Genomic DNA, 24,950 nt, shown 5'->3' with positions numbered 1-24,950 from the left:
AGAGCATTAGAGCACTTAGATGTACAGAAACATAGATTCCATTCAATTCCCCGTTCACGCGTTACTGTCGCGATTCACGGCCACCCATTTCGTTACTCTTGCATGTCACCGCGAAGACAGTGACATATTTATCGCGGCAGCTCGATAAAATGGCTACGTAACTTTCATAAATGGGAAAGTAAACAGGAGTGACATACGCGCATCTAGGATGTCCGCGTGGGTGTAATGTAATCGTTGCGGCATTGACCGTGAGGGCGATAAATATCACAGGGCCTTTCGAGTGATCTTTGCGCGTCACGAGAGTATCGATTGACGTTGACGGACCGGGAAACTGAACGCTGTTAGCCCAGCAACGGAGCTAGAATCACAGTTGGGCATTATTCGATAAATGTTTCTTCGAGCAACAATTTCTAATAAAATGAAGTTATTCGAGAATAACGAATATTTTTGTTGCATCAAATGCCCAACTCTGGCTAGAATTTTTTATTTAAATCTCTCCCGTTCTATCATATTCTACTGCATTCAAAAATCTTCTCACAGAGTAGAAAATCTTCTCCAAGCCCCTTGGAGACGAATACAATCCTTCATTGTCAGAGATTTTCAGAACTCCGCATCCTTCACCCGCTGCTCCTCGTTTCTTTCAATATTATTTCCCTACCCAAAAAACAGTCCCCCTTTACCTGTGACTTTTGAACTTTCCGTCGCGGAACGACGGCTGCTGCCACGGGATTCTTGTCGCCAGAAAGCAGCTGCAGTTCTACCAGATTCCGAACAATGGAGACAGGAAGCCCGGGGGTGGCCCGGGTTACGGGCGAATCTACAACTTTCCCGTCGCGTAGGGTTGGAAAAAAAAGGGTTGGTTTTCGTGGTGGCCGCGTGAAATGCATAGGGCGCAGCCGAGCGCGAAATTACGGTGGATGTGCCGCGATCATATATTATGCAGGGGCCGTGTATGCGCGTTACTACGGGAGCTGTAAAGCCTCGTATACATGGCAAGCATCGTGACGGACAAACTGCAGCTGCACACGTGCCAGAGGCGGCGGAGCTCGCGACTGCGACAATAGACAGCGGGGGGTGGAAGGTGGTAGACTTTACGCGGGGCGAATCTTCGAGCGTGCTTCATTCGAGGGTCCCTGTATCGAGCTTAACTCACTATAACGCCATGTGACTTTCAGGTGACATATCTCCGGTGAGCGGGCAAACAAGTGTAAGTCAAATTTCACCTCAAGTTTAAACAGTTTCTTTGTTGTCCTTTTTTTTGGGGAATCGAAATTAAAAATAAAAGTTTCTTTTCACATACATACATCGACTCAGCTTTTATTCTGATCTTAACGTACTATTAATTTCTCTTCCTTGCTTTTTGTAGTTAGTTTAATGTGCTACTGGTTCTTTTCTTTTTATATTTAGGTACTGAGTTATAAAGACGAATAATCTTAACGTATAAAGCAGAAAACTTCTATATGTTCGTGTGTTTGTCTGTCGCCTAAAAACTTTTGAACGTGAAACTCTGGAAACAGGAAATGTTCCTCAGCTCATTATGCCCGACTAATCCAGATGAATGTGAACATTTTCGCAAAAAAAACTAAACAAATTTTATCTTTTTTTATAAAATCAGAATCTAAATTTCAGGCGAAGCCGAGTAGTAAAGCTAGTAGTAATATATGTTATCAATTTTCACGACTAAAATTTAACACCTGATCTTACCTAGGATTTTTAATTTTCTAAATGTGTTCCTGCAAAACTAATAATTCCGACCTATACTGGTTTGCCCGCCCACCAGAGATATATTACCTCTGCTTTATACTGCAGTGGCTAATTTGCAGAAGTTCCATATTCAACTGCTGTAAAACAGGAACCACGGACTTTTATTTTACAATATATTGCAGAGAGTTACGTTCCACTTACCGCCATCGAAACCCTCGTACCTACCCACTTCATTTAATCAACAAGATTACCCTCTCTCGAGATATTTCCAGAATGCAGAGCTGAATCGTTGAAACATTCGTCTCTGCTGAAAGAATTCCAGATTTAGAGGGAAGTGAGTTGCCGGGGAACGCAAGATATTATAATACTTTCGATGCGGAAACCCGTGCGCGAGGTGTTGGAATGGTTTCGGAGGATACACGGTGCACGTCAGTCAGGACTCGCGTTTCTGGGATGCTTCCTGGCGTTGGAATGTCGCTTCGCCTCGGAACAATGGGCCGCGAGTGGCGGCAGGAGCCGGGGGATCCAAATTGCGTGCGTCTTCTCTGGTGCAGAATCCGCGAGCGCGACTCGAAATTCGAATTATGTCAAGTGCAGGCCTCGCGTGAACGCGGCCGTGCGTTTAAACCCGTCGAGGGACACGAACTTTCGTCCCATTGTCGGGGAAGCTGAGTCCCTGCTCGAATACTTTCGTTGGCGAGCGTTAAATCGGCCCCGAGCTTTCGGCATAGACGCGCCCTGCTTCGCGGATTAATGGGCCGAGCTGCGGGCTACGATTACCCGCAGCGCGCTGTCCATTCCGCGGTTCCGATTCTCGACTTTGGCGGGTCGGTTATTTCTGCCGCGCGACATGGCGAAATTCTTTACATAATATCTTGAAAATATACCACAGAAATAGAATTTATATTAACTTCGAATAATTGTAAATATAATTCTAACCCGAAAATAAAAATTAAATAAACTAAAGCATAAGAAAGGATTTTTTTTCAACACGTATATACACATCAACTCGTATCGAATTCGAGGTAGGTACATATCGCACCTCGAATTCAAATAATTAAAAAATATGACACACCCAATTTATTATTTTAAATGTAGTTAACTGAAATATTACTAATATTAATGAAATTAAGTGTTGTAAAAATAATTCTTAAATATTCAGCTATAAAAAGCAAAGTACCCTAACCCAGACCTTAACGCGACGAGTTCCTTCGTCGTTTATTACTCGCCGAACTTCTAATTAAGATTGGCCGAGGATATGGACACTTGAAATTGGGAGCAACACTAAGAATTCCCCTGCTCAAAGTTATATGCGCTGAATAGTTTACGGCACTCAGAGGGGAGTTTCGAGTAGGTACATCAGTGGAAGAGGGAAGATGATAGTAGCGTTTCCGCGTGGAAATCGGCGAGGGAAAGGGAGCACTAGCATTCCGCTTACACATTACTGTAAATAGGGGTGTATGTGCTAGCACAGTTTACGCGTTCCGCCCTAAAGTACCGGGTCTCCTTGAAGCGGACGCAATCTCGGGAATAAAAAGCGCGCCCTCGTGTCCCGGACACTCGTGGCCTGAAATTTACGTGCCCCGAAAGTGTCTCTCGGCCGTGAAAACACCAGGAACACAGGCTCCACCAACGGGAGCGGGTAAAAACTGGGTCGTTGCGCTGGACGTGATGGGGAAGTTCGCGGTTAGCGGGCGCACACTGCGCATGCCAAGCAACACCATCAATTTTAAAGCATACGCGATACATCACACTCTAAACGCACCTATAGGCCACTTAACACTTTACCAGACGTATAAGCTTTCTTTGCAATGTACACAAATTATCCATCCTTAGTTTTGCGAACTTCTAAAGTGACTATCACGTGGAATATGAATAAATGAGACTCTTGGAAGGCAAACTGACCAACTGCAACTTCGTGAGAATTGATACGTTAAACGCTCATTACATCAGGGGCGGGTTTTGAGATTTGACGCCTGTAGGGTAACAAGCTTTTGCCGCCTTTGTGTGAAATATCATCAAATATTTTATGAGCTACGTATGAGTTATTGCTAATTTGATATGTGAAAGAAGGATGAATTGTTTTTAAGGTTATCTCAAGCTTCTGTGTCTAAATTTTTCAATCTCTTTCGCTCCCCAAAATTTGATGCTCCTCAAAATTTACCGCTCCCCAAAATTTGGAGCTTCCCAAAATTTGATGTTCCCCAAAATCTTATGGTCCCCAAGATTTGCCGCTACCTAAAATTAACCGCGTCCCAAAATTTGCCACTTCTCAAAATTTGTCGCTCCCCAAAATTTGATGCTCCCCAAAATTTTCCGCTCCCCAAAATTTTCCGCTCTCCAAAATTTTCCGCTCCCCAAAATTTGTCACTCAAAATTTGCCGCCCTAGGCTGCATTCTACTTAGCCTTTATACAAATCCGCCCCTGTATTATATACGTGTGTGCTAGAACTAAGAAATTTGCAACCAGTGGAGCTAACCAATCTGTCTCCCGAGACACTCAAACTGAAGTGAAAATAAGGCACAATCTCCTAGGAGACGCGTCAGCTATTAACTGTTTCAAAAATCCCGATAGCTCGTGAAGTCACAGCGCGGAAATTTGCATTCAACCCTCGTTCCCTCCCCAACCGTCGTATCTTCACCGTTTTAATGACTGGCGAACGCGTTTCTCTGCGTGGCGGATGATGCATCGCGGTGTGCACGGTGCAGCGCGACCCACATAGCGCGTCGTTTGCGCGCTTAGAATATTATTAAAACATCCGTGGGCCGGGAAATAAACGGGCCACGCCGACGAGAAATATTATCGTCGTTACTCTCAAATGTAGCAGAAATTCGTGATACGGACAGGGTCTGGCGCAGCGCGCTTTTCTCCAATTCTTCCGCGGTCGCATACGTTTCGCTTTCCGCGTCCGTCCGCCGACCGAGCACGGGCTTATCGATTTCTCATTACCTGCCTGAACACGTGCTCCGAGCTGTAGGTACGTTAGGACCGTGTTTCTACTCCAGATGCACGGGAAAAGGGCTGGCAAGCGGGACAAGAAGAAGGGTGGAAAAGGGTAGCGAGGCGATCATGTTACAGAACACCTCTGGGTATCCGGGGACTCGAATTCTCGTGTCGGGATTAGACGCCACTGATAAGGCGCTTTGATTATTCTCGTAGAACCCAGTCCTGTTTTCAGGACTCCTAAGGAGTCATTCCCGTCAGCGCGCCGATAAATTCAGCGATTTTCAAGAATTTATTGCGACGCAAATAATTATAGTAATGGAATAATACTTTTTTCTATTTATTAAACTATATTTCTACAGTAAATAAAAAATATAAAAGTAATAAAATTATTGCTTTTCAAATGCTTTTGAAAGCGGTCTTGATGACATGTTTAAAAATTCGTGCCCGGGCAAAATGCAAGAAAAATGTTTTTTCGTCTTTTTTCTTTTGCTATTTTTCAATTTTAAAAGTAGGTTAGACTCAATGAAAATACTTGGTTGTAGTACATGCGAGAGTCGCAGGTGTGCAGAATAAGCAATAAAATTTATAAAGCAATCGGTTCGATAGATTTTCAGATTTTATCTTCGCGATGTGGGCAAACGACGTTTCGAGAAAAACGCGTTCAAAGTTTTCATCTATAGAGGTCAAGCCTTTGCGCTCCCTACAAAATGCATCTGTAGAAGCTAAAGTAATCGGAATGTTTCCATGAAAATTTAACAGTGCATTCTTGAGAATATATACTTTCGAAAATTGTTTAAAAAAAAAACAATTTTTTGAGGAACGTTATGTTGGGTTTAAAGTATGATCACTTGGAGAAGAAGCGAAAGATCCCGGGTTCGATTTAGGGACAGTAAATTTACCGATTTTCTTTCAATTACCGATAAATCGGTAAAGTTTTCAATCATAACCGATTTACCGGTATGTTTTTAAGCTATTGAAAAAAACATAAGTGTAAATATTCCAAAGAAAAAATTTTTTTTTAACTCTAATCCAGCATTATAAAAAACATATGCATATAAAAACATTCTGAACATAAAATATAAAATGATATGACACAAAATACATATATTAGCAAACTATTAACAAAACTTGTTAAATATGGAACTTTATCTCGAACCAGTAAATCGGTTTACGGAATTCCAATCCCTAGATCGATTCCCGATCAGCCAGCTCTTTTTCTCCAACAGATACCTAGTAGGACAGTTCAGTTTGTAGTTACAGCGATAGACGTCCCGTGTCCTGTATCCTTCGTCCTCGAAGGCACACTTAAGCCTGAGGCCCGAGCCATTTAACCCCGCAGCGAGGATTTGTTTTGAAGCGATCCAGCGACGATGGCAGGGCGTGGCGTCCTCGCTCCCGGGAATATTTACGCCATTCTGCAGCACCTTAGCAGGATTTCCCAGTTTAATGTGGGCAAACAAGCCTGTGTTTACGATTCTGAATACCTGGGACAGATGAGGCTGCGCTTTGTTGCCAACTTCGCTGTTTATCTTTCTAGCATTCAGGGTGGAGGGTTGAAACATCGACCAATCTTCCTTCAGACTAATTAGAATATAGATACAGACAGAAGCACTCCGGCGATTTGATTTTCGTCGGGAAAAAAATCAAGCAGCAAGGACAAAGGGCCGCTGCATCGTTGGAACTCGATTCTATTTACCCGCGCTCGTTCTCGCCGGTTGCGAAAAATCGAGTTTCCGCTAGATTGGATTGGCCCGCTCGGACTCGAGCGGACGAGATCGCCGATGGATCGATGAGGAAAAACGAGCAACCCCGCAACGAGTTTCCTTCTCCTTCGGGAGAGCGGGGAGAGCCACGGGTTCGCGCGTGGAATGTGGGTCAGTTGGTAGAAACGGAAGGACGGTTCCCGACGGCGCAAGAAACCCGATCGGCGCTCTTTTTCCATCCGTCCCCGTCGTATCCTTCACTGTCGATCGTTCACAACTGGCAGCTTTTGACGGCTCCGCCGAAGAATGCGTGCCGGCATTTCCAATTGACGGCGACAAAGGTCGCGCCGTTTTATTAGCTGTAAACACACACGGATAGAAGAAGCGAAATGGCGCCCTCTCGGTGCTTATATCCGCGCATTTGCGGGAGAAATTGGACAGAGGAAGAGAAATTCGGGGATGCGTGCGCGAAGCTTCTTACTATGTTTATTATTAGTCGTAGGAAACGGACTCTCCACTGTTCCGCAACTGTTTGGGGGCAAGGGTTAAATGAACGCTACAAGAGTGAATGAACCGCCGAGTAAACGAGCAAAGAAGCACAGGTCGCTGTCCGCGGGAAAAGTTCATTGAGAGTTCATTCACCAGCAGGACACAGTTGGAAGACACAGGGAGACAAATCTTCTAGTTTCCTTCAGACAATTGTTTTTTTTTTTGGAGAATGAGTGAAAGGCAGTATCGACGGAAGGAAAAGGAGGAAATTGCGTTTCGTTCCGGGCCCGTTACTGGGCTCATCCATCGGCAAGGCTTAAAAGCCTCGTTCAGATTAGTTAAGTGTTTATACTTGACTCCAAAGTCGCTTGAATTCAAGTAACTCGACTAACGAGAACGAGGCTTTCCCTGGGATGTTAGGAGAGAGTGAACGAAACGGGTATATATAGGAAGGAGTAGATGAGGGAGTACTTGCGAGAGAGCGGAACGGTTGAGAGGCCCTCTAGCGGCGGAGTCGGAGGTATTGTTACAATGCTTTACTCTTACTTTGATGCTCGACGAGATAAACGTCGTCCGCGCCGTGTCACCGAGTCGCGGAAAGGGCGCGAGAGTAATTAAGGGTTGCGGGGGATTCAGCCCTTCGCTGAAGTGCGCGCGGAACGTGGAGCTGTCTGTTTTTAGACGAGCGAAGCTGCCGGGGAACGACGGCTTCCGGGTTGCAAGAAGGGCTTCCACCCTTTCAGCTCGCACTGGGTGCTACCGGTTCTCACGGATAAAGTGCCAGCTTCTTTAACGTTCATGTAAACACGGCTAACCGGGTGAACGTGATGGCCCTTCGTGAACTTCCTCGCATCTTAAACACGAATATCTAGTTCCCTCGAGCGCGCACCCTTTCGAAGGATCGACGATCTAGTTACACAAAGGATGGACCATTCCAGCTACCGGAACGATCGATTCGGAGCCGTTTAGGAGGCGTACAGTCGCGAGCAGAATCATCTCCACTGTATATTCGCGACGTTACAGCCGCGGGTATTGTCGCGCGTTTTACGGCGGCCATTAAACTTCCTTTATCGCGTCACGGGGGCGTTGCGGATAACACCGCCGCGAATGATTTACGACCTATCCGAATCGCTGACAACTTTTCCGGTTGGCTTTTCGAAAATACAAACCCGTCCTGCTTCACAAACTGGCCGGCTCTGTTCCCATCAATCGTGCGGTACTAGCGGGCGGACGGGCCTCCGCATATTTCCCTACCGAATTCAATTACGGGATCGATTTGGTAAACCAAAGGGGTAGGAGTCCTCCCCGCGCGTCACGGAGGCGCGAAGGAAAGTTAGAAGGAATTGAGCTGGATCGAGATCCTCAGCGGCTCGAGGTCTCCAAGTGTTCCTCGATCGTTAGAAGCTCGTCGACAAGCCGGACGGTCGACGAGCTACGTGCGTTGTATTTTTATCCGCCCCGAACGGCCCGCTGATACGAAGATTGTTCCTGCGACGGGGGCAAGGCCGGAGGGGACGAACCGTGCACCGCTCAGCCTTGACCAGGGGAGGACGATATTGACCAGATGAGACACGAAAATTGAATCATTGCGGAGTACGAGCGGGATTCTCCGCGAATAGAAATCCGTCCGACGTCGCTCGTAAACTCCGGCGTAACCTTCTCCATGGTCCTCTGCTACGAGGAAGATTCGAGGGACGAACTTTATTCCCAGACGACTCCGAGTCACCCCCGATTACCGCGGCTCGTTTCGCGAAGCCCGAGGGGGCGAATGCTGCTTTACCTTTGTTCACTCTGAGAAATTTGTTTTGACTGCGGAGGCAGGTGTTCGCGACTTACGCAGTGGCGCGCACAGAGAGGGGCCAAAGAGCCCTGGCACCCCCCAAAGAAAAAGGAAAAGGGAGATCAATGCAATCACGACTGAAGTAATTCAAGAGGATCGTGAAAAGAAAACTGGGTTTCATTCTTTAAATAAGTTTTTGTATAATCACTTAATGGATTTTATCGAAATAAAAATATTTAATAAATATATATGTTAGAAATATATTAATGTAACAATATTGAAAATATTTTTATCCGTTCAACTCGCCTCCCCCAAGATCTACTTGTTTCCTCCTGAATCCTTCAAAGCCAACCTTCATTTTCTGCTTTTCTTATCTCTGTCACAGGCTTCTTCGGTTACTTCAATCCTGAAGCCTGTGATTCGATGTATCGAGTACATCTTTGATTTGCTTGTAGACCTCTATTGATACTCCTTTCAGCAAAATAGGGCGCAGCAGTTCAGATAAAGGTTTAGAGGTGGTCCCTGGGGATTCCACGAGGTAAACGGGCGAGGGAAGGCGGACAAATGGCCGTGAAGCTAACAGCTGGGTCCCGGGCTTTTGAGAGAATGAAGGTGGAAGCGGTTTGTTCGACTGCTATTCAGTGATATTTTGATTACAGAGGGTGGAGCGACGATCTATTGGAAACGTTGCTGGATGGAGCGGACGAGGACCGTCCGTTTGAGCGTAAGCGGTCGCGTGCATCCCGTTTCCACGGGCGTTGAATAACATTCGGCTGGATCACGCCGCCCGGCGAGGTACCATTAGCAGAGAAGGCCTTAGTCGATTTCGAGAGGGCCGAATAACATTCGGCCGGCCCGTAACCCCGCGACGACTGGCTGGCCATCGTAAACAGACCTAACTGGGTTAATGCGCGTTTGCATTAACGTCCACGGGCACCGCGCGACGCATTGAATAACATTTGAATGCATTATGACCGGATAACGATGATGCTACAACTGAACAACGCGAATTAGGCCTCGGGGAGCAGCGCGGAGTGTGCGGAAGCCGAGGATCGGAAGGGGCGGGTTGTTTGCTTATTTTCACCCCGAGTGCCTCTTCGCGCGATGCGAATATTAGCTCTCGGGGAACCTTTAACACTAAAACGTACCACGCCGGGTCAAATTCCCGGTTTAAAATTCCATTCAAAATTCTGCACAGATCTTGGGTTCGAGTCCCATCGCCCGAGGTTCCGTTTTGTTTTCTCCGGCTGCATTAATTACAAGAGAAAATTAAAAACTGGATCATCGAGTTTGTAGATCCCTGACTATCCGCTTGATTGCATCCAAGGAAAAGTGCAGGTTCGCTCTGGGACGATGTTCGAGTGGATATCCCGTAGAATGGAGGCAAATCGCATCCGATCAGCGTGACTTTGGCGGAAGACCATCTCACAGAAGCTGCCGGGGCAGGGAATAGAGCCACGATAGTCACGATACCCACTTCCGTCGAAGGGCTAACGAAATTGCGAAGTTCGCTTTCGCCAGAGCGTCGCCGATAATCTTTGAAGCGGCAGCAAAGGTTGCCCAAAGCGATTTGGCCGTTCACCGCCAGCCAACCACCGGCCCGGCTCGGTGGCTAGTGTCAATCTGTTACTCTTGTCCGAAGGAGGAAAGTGTGCGTGCAGGCGAAACCAGCTGGATTATCGATCGATGCTGTGTATGTGCTTTGCTCGTGGTAAACTGTCCGTGCACTACAAGTCAGCGGGTTATCGCCGCGGCGTGGCTTCAAGTCTAAGGTCACAGCTATTTCAGGAAGACTTTGCCCACCGAGAGCCGCGGAAATCGAATGAAAAGCACACCTCGAGGCGGCGTTTCCTCGCCGCGCGTCGACCCAGCTTCCAAACTGCTTAAGTCTCCAATTGTTGCAATAAAGCAGGGGTGTCGAACTAGCGGCTCCCGAGCCGCAGTGGCTCCTTCTCCTCTTCGCCTGCTCCGTAGAGCAGTAGGAGAACTGCCCCCTCCACGTCTACTTCGCTCTGACGAATTTCTCCTCCGGGAGCCGCGCTCTCTCCCTGCCGGGCCTCGTGCAACGCCTGGAGAAAAATAAGTGGGGGAACCGGCTGACCCGGGGCCCGACTCGTGCGGCTCTCGGAGTGGGGAAGTTCGACACTGCTGCAATAAAGCGTCGGGATAATGCGAGGGTCTTCGTTTCACTTCGTCACACCGCGACGCGACAGAACTTCGATCGTTCGGCCAACGTGAAAATTTAGCCAGCCTGCCCTCGATCGCCCCCTCTGGTCACGCGATAGTAATCGCGTAACGCCGGGAGGGTTGAACGACCGGCAGGCTTTTGCCAAATTAGACGGTCGAATTTGAATTTCAAATCGATTCAGAGTAGCTGCCAAATCAATTTAGCGAGCCATCTGGCTCCGACAACGTCGGATCCCATCCGCGTGCATTCTAAGCGGCCTGGCTGCATCCGTCGCTACTTATGAACCCCCCGACACGCGAGCATTGTCGACGATGCCTCGCGTGTGCTCGCGGTACCTGCTTATTTCGACCTTGCACGTGCGACGCCATGAAGATCGCATAGATTTACGTGTATCGATAGCAGAGAACTGGAACTTAATGACGGGTGGGCAGCTTTTGCATTGTTATACCTATAGAAGTGTTGGTTAATTGAAGCCTTGATTAATGGGAATACGAGAGTAGGGCAGTAACTGTGCCAAATTATGGAGAAAGCTTCCAACCCTCAATAATTATGAAATTGAGGAGATTTAGTTTGAAGATTTTAATTGCTACAGAAAAGTAACTTTATTGGGTATATTTTATTCCTTGTTATTCTTTTGCAATGTTTTTTAATGGGTTATTTAATAGCAAGTAGTATGACTAATATTATTTTAAATATTCTGTAGTTTTCGTTCCTTAAAAATGGAACTACGGTTTGGCACTTTTAAAAGTTGTACGTGTAACGGGAGAATTCTTCCATGGGTTGGTAACTTCTTTGCAAAATAAAGATCACAGAACTATGGGACCCCTGCTGTGTTTAATTAATTCATTGTCATTCTGAGGGGCGGTGGTTTTCTACACAAGTTGGCCCAATTAGAAGTGACCTGATCCGAATGGGGGTGCATAGAAGTTAAGTATCGCCTGGCTGACACGATATTTCACAGTTATCTGTCGCCTTTGACGTTACATTATATTGCCCTCGTGTCGATTCTACGATGCATAATGCAGGTATCGCCCGGCGGCCATAATGCTGCCATAACTCGGGCTTATTGGGCTCGATTACGTGGCAATCTAGAATGACGATCGTAACCTACTGAATTTCCACGTCGTTAATTCCCTCGGACTATCCAACGTAAGACTAATTTCGTTCATCCGAAAGTGGAATAACTTGCACGAAGAATTTATCGGTTTCAATTCCCCGTTCTTGCGCTCCCACCCCGTTCCCTCGCGATTCTCTATCAGAAGTAGCCCCTTTCGCCAAGACACCACGAGTTGCGTAAATAGAATATCAGCAGAGAAGGGGATTAGCGTGCCTCGGGACAGCGTTGACCCTTGGCGATGCGAAGTTCAGCCAGTGAGCGAGCCAACCGCGAAACTTGGCTTCAATTTTCTCTAAACCCGATAAGCGCGACGTCCAACTTGGCTAGCCGGCTCGTTCGATCAGCAAGCCAGTCGTGAACCTTGATTTCCTTCTGTTCCAGGAAGGTGATCAACCTGGAGATCATCGAGGAAGACTCCTACGAGAAGGACGCCTTGTTCTACGTCGAGCTGGGCGATCCACAGCTGCAAGGAGGTGAGCATTGTGCTTCCTAATCCTTAAAACCCGCCAGAGAAACAGGCAACTCTTACCGACGTTCCCCTCGTCTTTCGATTTTTCCTCCCGCGGGGGAAGACCGCGGCTCCGTGGATTTCAGACGATTTCCGAGAAGACAAACACGGATGAGACACTACCAGAGAATCCCTGCTTAACGGTTCACTTATCAGAAATAGCCGATAGCTGCGATCTCCCCCCGGCGCCGGCAAAGAAGCTCGGAAACGACAAAGAAACGGGGAAACTCTTGAAGCGGCTCGCGAAAGAGTTCCCAAGTTCGCTCGACTTTGTTACACCGATTTTCTTCCGCGACCGATGGAAGCTCTGGAAACGAGAGAACGATACCTGCTCCTTGGTAGAGGAAAAAGGGGAAGCCAGGGGGTGGGGTTTTATGGAACTGGGAGCGTTTTCGAGGCACCGTAGTCGACGAGATAAGGGAATTTAATTTTCCTCCGAGCGGGAACAGAGGCGGGGGCGTCGGATCTGTTTTTAATAGGTGGCGGGGGCCAGCAGCCTCGCGTGGATCGAGAAATAACCGAAAGATCGGGGCGTAACGTGATTTAAATAACGGCACGTCGCACGTGTAATCGCGGGCACGGGAAAGGGGGAAATGAAAGCAGTCGGATGCTCGGTGAAGGGTGGCCCGGAAAAGTGCTCAAACTTGCTCGGATCTTTTTTAATTGGACGTCCGTGCCCGTTCTGTTCCCCGGCTGACAGGAACGAGAGGCGAGCTTTTCTCGATCAAAGGGAACGGAGGTGTACGAACTTTTGTTACTTTTTCGCTTGCACCGTCGGATGGCGGAGGATCGTTCTTTAATTTTCGACGAAACGATCGGTGCGCTTCCAGCTGGCAATTTCCATGATCAAAGAGGCCTTGGGAAAGCGCGCGGAGGAAGCAGTGTGTTTGCTCCGTTCTCTCGTAAACAACGTTATTACGACGCTAGTTTGATAGTGGCTCGGGGAATGGAACGAGTGCATCGGCCCTGATTTCGCTCCTTCCCGATGGAGTCTGCGATGTGAGCATCGAGTGTTGCGAAGAGGAGGCTTACTAGAGGCGGAGGGAAAGTAGTACATTCGAGGAAAAGGGGCTGTCCTTAAATTACGTAAGGGTTATTTTGGCGATTTCTTACCCTCTCCCTCCCCTATTACAACACCTTATAAGACAGTAAAAAATCGGAAAAATCGATTTTTTCTTCTTCACGTTTTCTGACACGCCCTTCAAGAATGCTCTCTCCAAATTTTATGAAGAAATTCGTGAAATTGACGGAGATATAGTATTTTCTGTGAAGCGGTGTGAAGCGCGCGACTGAACCGAGCGGAACATTGAACGCGTTTTTCTCAGAATGACATTTTTCAACCGCGTTGACAGTATGCAGAGAAAACTATACATCCACTTGATATGAGCAAGGGCATTTATTGTACGAAAAAATATTACGTTATAAGCTACCTAACTCCCTCTCCCTCCGTGGAAGAAAATGTAAGACAGTCGTGAGCCCCTCCCGCCCCCCAAAAAAACCTTACGTAAATCGATGCAAAGGGTAGTACAGATTTGTCTCATTCGAGTTTGGATTTAAGAGAATATCGATGGCTTAGTGCAAAAATATTGTATATCCACTTTTATCATTTTTGAGAAAGACAGATTTAAACATGCAACATGGTACATAAGAATAGTAAAAGAAAACATTATTTTGACAAATTTATGAAGTATAATAAATATATAAATGTGATTTTTATACAGCATAAAGAAACTGGCAAGACCTATTTGTTGCGTATAAAAACTCGAATTTCACAAAAAGTGGACATACAGTATTTGAGCACTAAGTCATCGATATTTTTGCACGCGAAAGTCAGCCTTTTCTAAAAACTCCGCTATGAATTCTTCCATCGTGATAGTGGATACCAATCACGTCTGACCATAGACAGCCCGCTTCCACTTGCGCCCCATGTTTCTCTCTTCTAGAGGCGAAGCCAATCGTTCCACGCCTATCACACATTCTTTTAAATTCAGAGATCAGTGGTCGATACACGTTCCCCTAACGATCGCCCCCAAAGCCTTCGATTCGCCTAATTGCGCGGAATCTCGACCTTAATGAGCGCGCCGATCTAATCGAGGAGCAGTTGGCGGATTCTTTGTTCGTTATCGGAGCGATAGTAGCGATTAAACGGTGAAAGGATAGGTGGGTGGAAAATTGGCGGTATTATAATAATTCGCGGCCATCTCTGCAAAGCGGGCCTCTCGAATCTCGGATACGTTTCGCCTGACACACAGAAAGGCTACGGTTCACTGGATGACGCACGATTGTTTTCGATGGAAAGCCATAAATTACCGGGCGATTATCGATCGCGGAAGAAAAATGGTAGGAAAGTCGACGACGCTCTTCCGTGAACTGATTTATCGTCCACGCGAAGGAGGAAATACAAACGCGAACGAGCGTGATCCCTCCTTTTTAACCACTGATATGTCTGAGCGCAACTGATTTTAATTACACCGTTGCTTTACGCGATTAACGCAACTGGATCCAACGGGAGTGGACGTAAGTCGCAACGAAACAGAGATTTTCATTTGGTATCCCGTTGTTGCTGATTTCCCGCAATCTTCGCGCTGTGTAACTCTTGACAAATTGTTGTAGCTGCTACTGTAAGGAAGCTGAATTCGTAATGGCAGACTTTTGCTGTAATATTTCTAGCTCGATACAGAATTTGGCAGCTTCGCATTATAGATTCCGGTGTAATTCCACTACTGTTATACTCTAAAACAGTGTTTCCCAACCTTTTTTGAATCGCGATCCCCTTTTATAATATTCAAATAACCCTACTCCTCTTCATATAAGGTAAGGTACATAATTCCTTTCGTTCATTGATGAAAAATCAATGTTATATCATTTATAGAATATGGCAATGTAACCATATTAAAATAAATAAATGCTAAAAACAACCTTGGCGACCCCACAGAAAACACTTCGCGACCCGCAGGTTGGGAATCACTGCTCTAATGTTAGTAGCAGCTGATTTGAAGCTAGCGCTTAAGCTTATTACTACTCGAGGGCTCGATCAAATTTTTTTGGGGTAGTGGTGTATTTAAATATACCATCCATGAACTACCCTTTCTTCAGGGTCTTATTGAGAACAGGGAAAGTTGAAAAATATGGTAGCTTTAGCTTTGTATTTAAAAGTGGCCTTGACCTCCGACAATGGTCTCCGACAGAACGAAGAAAGAAGGAGGAGAGTTAATGCTCCTTAAGTTCCCCTTCTCCCACAGCCTCCCTATGTGCCACGCGGAGATTGCCATTGGATTCCGTTTCGGGGTTCGTTTTCCTCGGGGTGTCGGTAGCGTTGGTTGCGATTTACATATTACGAGGTCCCGTAACGCGTGCACCGCCCTGCTCATGCATATGCATTAGCATATATTTCCTCGCGAATAATACCCGCGCCCTTTTATACCGTTCAGCCAACCTGGCTCAGCCGTTTTGACAACGTATTTACTCTCGAGGCCCTGTCCCTTTAACTTCTACAGCGGTCGTCGCAGAGGCAATGATTGAAGAAAGGAGAAAGACACCCACGAGTTTACTTCGAGCTAAGTGCGAGCACTAATTCGCGCAGGCAAAGGTGTCTTTGATAATTTGGAGAAAATTTAATAATATGAAGATTTGGGGATTTGGGACTTTGAGAATTTGAAAGTTTGAAATTTTTAAAATTTAAGAATTTGAGAATTAGAGAATTAGAGAATTAGAGAATTTGAGAATTTGAGAATTTGAGAATTTGATAATTTGATAATTTGATAATTTGAAATTTTGAAATTTTGAAATTTTCGTAGTTGAGAATTTGAAAATGTGAAAATTTGAGAATTGGAGAATTTGAAAATTTGAAAATTTGAAAATTGGAGAATTTGAAAATTTGAAAATTTGAAAATTTGAAAATATGAAAATTTGAAAATTTGAAAATTTGAAAATTTGAAAATTTGAAAATATGAAAATTTGAAAATTTGAAAATTTGAAAATTTGAAAATTTGAAAATATGAAAATTTGAAAATTTGATAATTTGATAATTTGAAAATTTGAAAATTTGCTGATAAGGACAGCTGTAAACGTAGAGCGAGCAACGTAGAGTTTGCAACGACGACGGTCGGGGGCTAATTAATTGGTTAATTAGTGGACGGTTGGGTCGTGGAGTCGAACGGGCCGGTCGATTAAGAATTCTCCGGAAGGGAGGATTCGGGAGGGCGCTTAATGGCCCGCGAATGCTATCCAGGCCTCGATTAGGTAAACGATGCGCGCTCGCTAATAAAATCCTCCGATTAGAGCGAATACTTCGTCCGAGTAATTAGCAGCGGCTGCTAGATAACGGGGCCCATCGTTCTTCAACCCACTTCCTTCATTTATCTTCAAGCCCGTTCTGTAGCAGTTTACGCCTGTTTCTAATCAGTCACTTTGCGACTTCCCCGAAGTCCCTGGAAAACTACTGCGAAGCGTCAGGCTTCATGCGCGTCGCGTGATCCGCGAAACTTGATTTGTTTTCGCGGGCGTGGGTGGCCACCGTTTCGCAGTGCTAATCGCGTTTGCCAGTGGCCGTTCAGTCACCGACAGTTCGTCGCCATTTGCATCATTCTCTACTTACGCAAGTTGCTTCACCGAGTTCACTGAAGTTCTTCCAAAGTTTCGCGATGTGTATATACCCCTTCAGTTTCGCTATTTGTGGAGTCCGAAAGAGAGTAACATCGTAGAGCGGCGTTGGGAGAGTTGGTAACGCGACTGCCTAGTACGCGGAGGACCCGCAGATCGTGGGTTCGAGCCCCGTCGCCCCGAGTTTCGCTCTTTCACCTGCAATAAAAAAGAAACGAGTGTCGATTTAAGGGACTGCGCAGGGAGCTGTCATTCGCCGCACAACAAAGTCAATATATATTCACTCCTTCCCGACTAGCTACACCAGAGCGGAGACTGATACGCGAGGCGTGCAGAAAATCGCGAGGCGTAGTCGTTACATAAAATTCCCACACGATAAGATACGCTCGAGTCTCTCAACACTTCAGGGAGAGTGTCGACCGTGAATCCGAGCTGAGAGATAGCAGGCCAGACGATCCAGCAGACAGCGTGTAAGCCGTTCTCTCTATTTACGCGCCTCGGTTATCGCCTATCGGTTGCAGCCTCGTCGGCGACGATACGTCTGCGCCGCGACTGTGTCAGCGATCAAACATCAGGCGTATTACTACATACTGGAACTTTGTCCAGTGGGTCGCGTGGGAGGATAAGAGGAAGAAGCAGTCGCCGCTATCGCGTCAGCGGAAAGATAAGGCGAGTTTCTCGCGGCAAGCTCGATAACAACGCCGGTAATTGACCGCCCCTGACGATGACACGGTCGTTAGAGTAAATTAACTCTCGCGTGGGACGATCGGTGACTCGGCACTATCGTGGCGTGCCACACGAACACATCGTGTATCGTTTAAATGGAACTTATCTGCGCAGGAAGTGGATAGTAGAGTGGAGCGCTGTATCCTTATCTGTGCGGACTAGCGCGAGCCTTGGAACCAAGGTCGCCGCCCTTCGGAAGGAGAAAATGTGCCGCGATGCCCGATAACGAGGAGCTGGAAGGAGGCGGGTTAATCGGCCAGGCCGCCAGAAGCAACAACGTCCGCATTCCACGCCGCGAACGCCATCATCGACACGAAATAACGGCGCCGCCGACACGGAAGGGCAATCACGCGAAAGGTCAACGATGATACGAGAAACTAGGTCGTCTGTCGCGTGAGCGGGCACGCGCCGATGATAAGCCCGCGATAAGAGGCCTGTGATAAAGCGTTCATTCACCGAGCCTCCTCGATCTTCGCGCTGAATGAACGTTGCGCGGGGGGAAGAAGAAGCGGCGGTGATAACGCGGTCGACCGCGACGCCTGATAACCGAGCAAGGTCGTCCGGGTCTGCTAGAAAAAGGGGACTACGTGCCTCCACTTTCTCCCTGAGAAATGGGGCCGAGGGATGCCAGTAGTCGAGGGAAGGATGGGCTCGAAGATTGCTGTGACATCTCCTGGGGTCCAATTTCACAACAGGGTAGTCGATTTGTGGAAAAACAGAGAGACAGGCGAGCGCCTGTGGGCAGAATTGGGCATTAGTCGAATAAATTTTTATTAAAACTTCACGTGGAAAATTTATTCGAACAAAAATTTATTCGTTACTCCCGAATAGCTTCGTTTTATTCGAAGTTTGTGTTCGAATGTTATACAAATAAAAATTTATTCCTGGAGGGAAAATTTATCATTGGAGGGAGGCGTCAAGAGGGTTAATCCTAGAGAGAAGGAAGTGATTCGCGTTTTGTGCTATGGGCTGCTAGTGGAATCGTCGTCCTCGGTAGGTCTAATAGAGCCAATAAAGGTACCTGCTCGAACTCAGCCGCGAGGACATTGAGAGGGGCTCGATGAAGGAAACAATTAAGGCTGCCAAATGGATTCAACCCATTAATCTTACCCGGTAAGGTCACCGAAGGCATTCATCCAGCCTCAGATGCGAGGACGTTAGAGCGGAGCAAACATATACCGACGAGGCAATCGCAGCTGGGGATGTGCGAAATGGAACTGATGGAGAACTCTAGCGTCGACTGCGAGAGTTGAGATTTCAGAAGGAAGTGTGTAACAGGGAACGACGACCTCCTGATAAGCCGTGCGTCACTGTTCGTGCTGATGAACTCGGGGCGCAGATACCGAGGGACTTTTTCCAGTCGGCGCAATGTTGCATGGCCTGGTGATCTCTGGAACTGGGCCACCATATCGGCGACCCCAGATTACGCGAGACTAATCAGTCACGACGAGGATACACGGTTTAATTGATACGATTTATCGAGCGGAGGTGGATTCCGGGTTGAAACCCTCTTTGAACCCCTTATCTCTGGTCAGCAATCAAAGCGACCGAAAGGAATCGCTTCCCTCGGTGATATCATTTTCGCACGCGACGAGACACATCGTCCGGTTGCCGGTAATAGCAATGCTTATAAATACGATTAGCTAATTGCGAGGCAGCCTGATAACGCGCACGGCTTTCTTGCGTAATGTTTAATCACGTGTAGGACTTGCTGCACTTGCAGCAGCGAGAAATGGCCCGCGATGACCTGTCTGTATAATGACTGGCACTTTCTACTGCGATAAAGAATGACTGAGCAAACGCGAGGCCTACTATCAGCTGTGTATCCAAGGCATTCTTTAAACGGCTTATCTTCTGAATAACAAGCTACGATGCACAATCTGCAGTGGTTCTCATTTGTTAGGCAGTTCCTACAATTTCTGAATTTCGAGTCGACCAGCGGTGTGCTATTAAGGAAATCTCCATTAAAATTGAACGATAGATGGAAAGGGGGTTAATAGGACGAGCAGAGCGAAGGAGTTGCCTCCAAAAAGCAGACGCTTTTCAGCATTCGATTCGCCGGACGAGTAAATTTAATAGGTGCAGGTTTATCACGGAAATCAAGCCCGGCTAAATCGGCAGGCTCGCTGCTTCAATTTGCAAAGTACACCGCTCCTCATCAGGGTCGCGCGTAAGCGCGCCCATTCAGAGCTTTTCCACGCGTGGGCGTGAATTACCAAGCGGCGCGTAACGTAAGCTGGCCAGGGCGGAGGGAACGCCGTCTGCTTATTAATAGTCGTGGTTAGCTTGATAAATTCCTTAACGGAGACCGCTCTCCGGGATCAGCGGCGACCGGCGGCGCGCGGACACTCTCAATTCCCTCCATATTAATAAATACGGGGTAAGGAATGACGCAACCCGTCGCGTCACCGCGTGCCCACGCGAAATTCCACGTCGCGAGCACTGTGTACAGATTGGGTGCTTTATCGCAAATCGGGCAATTTTCAGAGTCAATTTGCGCTTAATTTTTTGCAAAAACCACAAACCCCAATTTGGGCGATTGGTAGAAAACAAATTGTTCTATCGATTTTTCTTCTTTATTTTTTTATACACTATCAGTAGCTTTCTAAAAAAAATCGTAAAAATCATTGTGGTTACACGAGAATCTCCCCTTAACTTACTTTTATATATGTACTAGCTTTACTACTCGGCTTTGCCCGAAATTTAGATTCTGATTTATAAAAAAAAGAAAATTTTTTATATTTTTTTGTGAAAATACTCACATTCATCTGGATTAGTTAGGCACAATGAGCTGGAACATATTTCGTGACCCCAGAGTTTACCGTTCGAAAGTTTTTAGGCGACAGACAAACACAAACACTTTCTGCTTTGTATATTAAGATTATTATTATCATCTAATCCAAAGAAACGATAATTCTGATTGAAAACATTGGATTTGTATTTTAGCGCCATGCAATTTGCTTGGTTGCGCTATTGGGCGCTTTTTTCTTTACGATTTTGCGCCATAGGTTTCTGAAAACTGGCCACACTGGTGGAGGAGCTTCAACGAAGATCGTGGGTCGATGCGTCGAGCCATAAACGAGTGCTCGAGCAGCAGAGTGCACGGCGCAGACTTTGGAGAACGAGGGTAGGAAGGGAGCATCGCCGTTCCACGTCGGAATCCGACAAATAGGCTTGTATTAACCGCCCCAGGAAGCAACCTCGCAATTTCTGGCCCCCTTCCTTTCCTGTTTTCGCGAGGATCCATTAATCCCCGTCATCCACTCGCTCGATGTCGCCGTTTAAAGCGCGCGGCAACGATTCCGCGCCTCTGTTCGCCCAATGTCGCGGCCTTGGCTCGGATTCGGTCGCTGCTCGTGATTAGCCACGTCGAATCCTTCGCTTTGAGCCGCGAGGACCTTCGGGAAAGTGGAACGACGGGGGAGTAGAAGGACGAGCGTCTCGTTGCTCGGTGTAATTGCCGGGGCACCGCGTTCCAACGGCCACCGAGGGGAATTAGTTTCGTTTCCAGGGCGTGCAGACGTCCTCTCTCTTTGCGACCCGCTCTAGTGCAGATTCTTTCCACGTAATGGATCGCCCAACCCGCTCCCATCTACCACCCCGCGGTGACCCAGATTTTAGCGATCCGCGCTCTTTGAGTTTGTAGAGCCCCGGCAGAAACGCACGTTTTAGAGAGGCAAGGTCGACGGAGCGAGGGTCACGGACGCGTTTAATGAAGAGACATCCCTGGGAACCATCCCCTTATCGGGAAACACGCTCTGGTACTTTGGTGCTGGGGAGGAACTGCTAGGTATCACGGACAGGTGTGAGAGAATGACACACTTTTGATAATAATTAGACGTGGTAAATTTATCGAGGGCTCCAAAAGTAGGTACCTAGCTCGTGAGCTTGATATTTCGCGAGAAGAGATATTATTCCAATTTGGAGTCGTACGTGAAAGATACTACCGCTAACATTTATCTAGACGATCCTGGGTCACACTGTAAATGGGGCACGATGTAAAAAAAGTACACGAACCCAAAAGCACAATTACCGTCCACACACGCTTTACGTCCCTTAAACTTTGCGACAGAGTCTTTGCCCCACTCCCTGGAGTTCCTCTGAAACTCTCGATACCCTCCCCGGCTGTACACCCAAGTCTCTAAGGACCTCTTTACAACTTTACACTTTAAAACTGTCGAATGATTCGGTAAAAGACTCGCAGTCATTCGCGGAAAGTTCACTGGTCACTCTTATGTCACGGTATTAGGAACAGTGCAGGATTTTCATGGCAGGTTCGGGTGGTGGTAGGCTCGCAGGAAGTTTGACGCGATTAAAGGACGAGGGGGGGGTGGCGACTGGCTGCCGAAGCAAGAACGTCCCGTTGATTATGGCGAAACTTCAGCCACGGAAAATCCCTGCTCTCACAGCGTCCAGGCGAAAAACGCGGGCCAATCGTGATCCGATCTAGGTAATTACCGCGGAGGCTGCCGCGTCGGGTGGATGATTTTCCGGGGCGAAGTTTGCGAGCTTCGATAAGCGCGGTTTAATTAAAGAACCGCGGAACTTGGTACCGCGGAGTATTTGCATCGCGGGCAATTTTTCATAGGGCACGCCGGTCTCACGTCCGCTTCCCCTGCTACAATTTTTTTACTCCGCCCAAGTGAAATATTCTTCGCCCGCGCTTCGCGCGTATCGACGCTTTTAGAATAACGAGCAGCTTCTGGTAATCATGCCGCTGCTCTTGCAACGATTCGTATTTCACTCGACGCCTCGGGAACTCGATATTCAATTTCGAATGTGCAGTGTAGTATGGGAGGAGGTACGAAACTGCTTCTTGTTCTGGAAAAAGTTCTCGTAGCCTGGTACAATTTGCTGGGGCGTGAGAAATAGAGATAGGACTGGAGCAACCGTTGAGTTATAAAAAAGAAGGATATACCATCGGGAGCCTAGAAATCAAAGCTGAGCGAACTTCTCGCTAGACCTGTAAATATTCTAGTATTCGCATAATTTGAATACTTTCAAATGCCTATGAATAATTTCTTCAAATACTTCAAATTCGAATCATCTGGTGTTCGAGTAGGTATCCCAACCGAAATTCGAGTATTCTTAATTATTTGAATAACGTCCGAATATTCGAGTATTTCTAATTATTCGAATAACGTCCGAATATTCGAATACTCCTCATTATTCGAATATTCGGACGTTATTATATATATATATAATATTTATATTTATATTTTTAATTATAATTTTATACTATACTTATAATTTTGATTTTTTCCTTTTTTAATAGATTCATGGCAGAATGGGGGTCAGGGCAAAGTATCAATTTCAGAGAATATTTCACAATTCAATTTCTTACGGCCAGAATCACTGCAAAATTACAGCGGCTCTAGAAAAAAACACCTATATAGCAACTGTAGCGCTGTCATACATATGTATATATTATTCAAATAATTTTTTTTTTACTGTTTATAGTATTAACAAACATTACCCAAAAGTACTAGTCACAATTCGTATTCATCCCCTTGTAATTAATTCGCAAAAAATACTTGACTTTCGAGCGATCTAGTCCCCTTAAGTCGACTGAGCATCGATGGAATTGTATCACCGAAACTCATTTGTCAGGGGCGGCAGGAATCTTCTCGGACAGGCAGGCCGGCGTAGGTGTACGGGGTTAATTAAAGCGGCGCTAGAAATCCAATCGAATTAATTGGCCCCTGAGAGGAGGAGGAGGGAGATAGAGCTTAGGGAATCGAAAACGTCGATTTGCGCCAGTGCATTATACAGCTCGCAGCTCGCTGTCCCAGTGATTTAACCGCCATCAAATTCTCGGTAAGACCGCCATTCGAAATCTAATGGAAGTTCCTTCGAGGAAAGTTTTCGGCCGACGTAACCGCGATTAAACAAAGTTCCGCGTCCAGTGTGTCTCTCTGTTCATTGATTGCGCGATGAATCACCGCGAATCGAGTTCCTTCCAAACCTTTCCTTCCCTGTCTCTCTCTCCCTTCACTCGGAATCGGGGGTGGAATAATGTCGAGCCAGAACAAGAGGCTTTCCCAAGCTGCTTCCCATTGTTCCTGGCCTTCGGTTGTTTCTCGACGGAACGAGCCGCTAAAGGAGCTGCAGGGAATTGCTGGCGAGAGAAACAGTCGGCCAACGATAAACTTCCCGCGAGAATCAACGAATTAAGTTCCGACTTGTGACGTGACTGGATGGGACGTCTGAGGGATTAGGGGAGGAGGACAGAAGCGGAGGCGACTCAGAGAGATTTTCCGAAGGATGTGATTTTGTTGAAAAACTAGCACCATCAAGGTCCAATATTTCATTTAGTTATTCTTTATATTTACATCTACGGGAGAACCCTTTGGTATGCAGAGAAGAAACATGTAACATGTAAAAGCAGAAGCACAAAAATGAACAAAATAAAGAAACAAAAAAACGAAGAAATAGACAATACATAATTAGAATAAAAGTAAATAGAAGTCAACGATAATTGTTAACCCCGAATTGTTCACGCCAAAGGCATTATTTTCGAGACACTTGGTATTTGACAGCTTGGGAGGATCACGAGATTTTTTATTAATATTTCGGAAACTCTGGGGTAGTGGACCCAACATGTGATTCATCAAAATCCGTGTCCCAGATGTCGCGGCCTCCCCTTGTAAGATAGAAAAGCAAACCTGTCGCATCGTTAACCAGATCCCCGAATCCTCCTTGCGTTTAACTAAAAAGCCAACACAGTGTTTTACGAGTAGAAAGGCACACGATGTAAGGAGCTCGCGTGTTATCCCAGGATATTCAAGTTCCATCGGGTAATCGCGATTATCTGCTTTCGCCAAGCAGAAGCGCCCAACTTGACACGAGTCACAGAGCCAGATCCCGTCTGACAACGTTTATACTTTAAACCCTCCCCATTCTCCCTGGCTGTTCCACGGGTTCCTTTTCCGTGGCCCGCTTTCCGTTTCGCGCGTCACATCTCGCAGCGAATGCAGCTGCAGCCTGGAAAGCTTTGAAAAATACGGCGCACGTGCTGCGCGCGATGCAATCCTCGTCCTTTAAGACCAGCCTCCCCCTCGACGAGCGAGAACGGAATGGGGCGAGACTCCGTGCAGTCGTAAATCCACTCCCCGAAAGTATCTCCCTGGGAGGAAGTAATTAGAAGATGCTTGTTTATTTTTCATTAAGGGAGTAATTGGGGGAT

At 46.7% G+C, this 24,950-nt stretch overlaps 1 protein-coding gene across 3 annotated transcripts in view; it reads left to right on the top strand.

Moving 5' to 3' along the window:
* Calx (sodium/calcium exchanger 3) overlaps positions 1–24,950 on the top strand; it is a 120,614-nt gene that overhangs the window by 28,031 nt on the left and 67,633 nt on the right. For all 3 annotated transcript variants that reach the window (XR_013085255.1, XR_013085254.1, XM_076811451.1), the window contains exon 3: positions 12,310–12,401. Coding sequence is in view for 1 of the 3 variants with exons in the window: in XM_076811451.1 (XP_076667566.1) it covers positions 12,310–12,401 (92 nt within the window). In the remaining 2 variants the exon portion in view is untranslated. The remainder of the gene's footprint in view (positions 1–12,309; positions 12,402–24,950) is intronic.

This window comes from Andrena cerasifolii, chromosome 4, assembly GCF_050908995.1.
Source record: "Andrena cerasifolii isolate SP2316 chromosome 4, iyAndCera1_principal, whole genome shotgun sequence".
Classification (NCBI taxonomy): domain Eukaryota; kingdom Metazoa; phylum Arthropoda; class Insecta; order Hymenoptera; family Andrenidae; genus Andrena; species Andrena cerasifolii.
The sequence above is the reverse complement of the archived record's forward strand: the minus strand, read 5'-3'. Positions and strand labels throughout refer to the sequence as shown.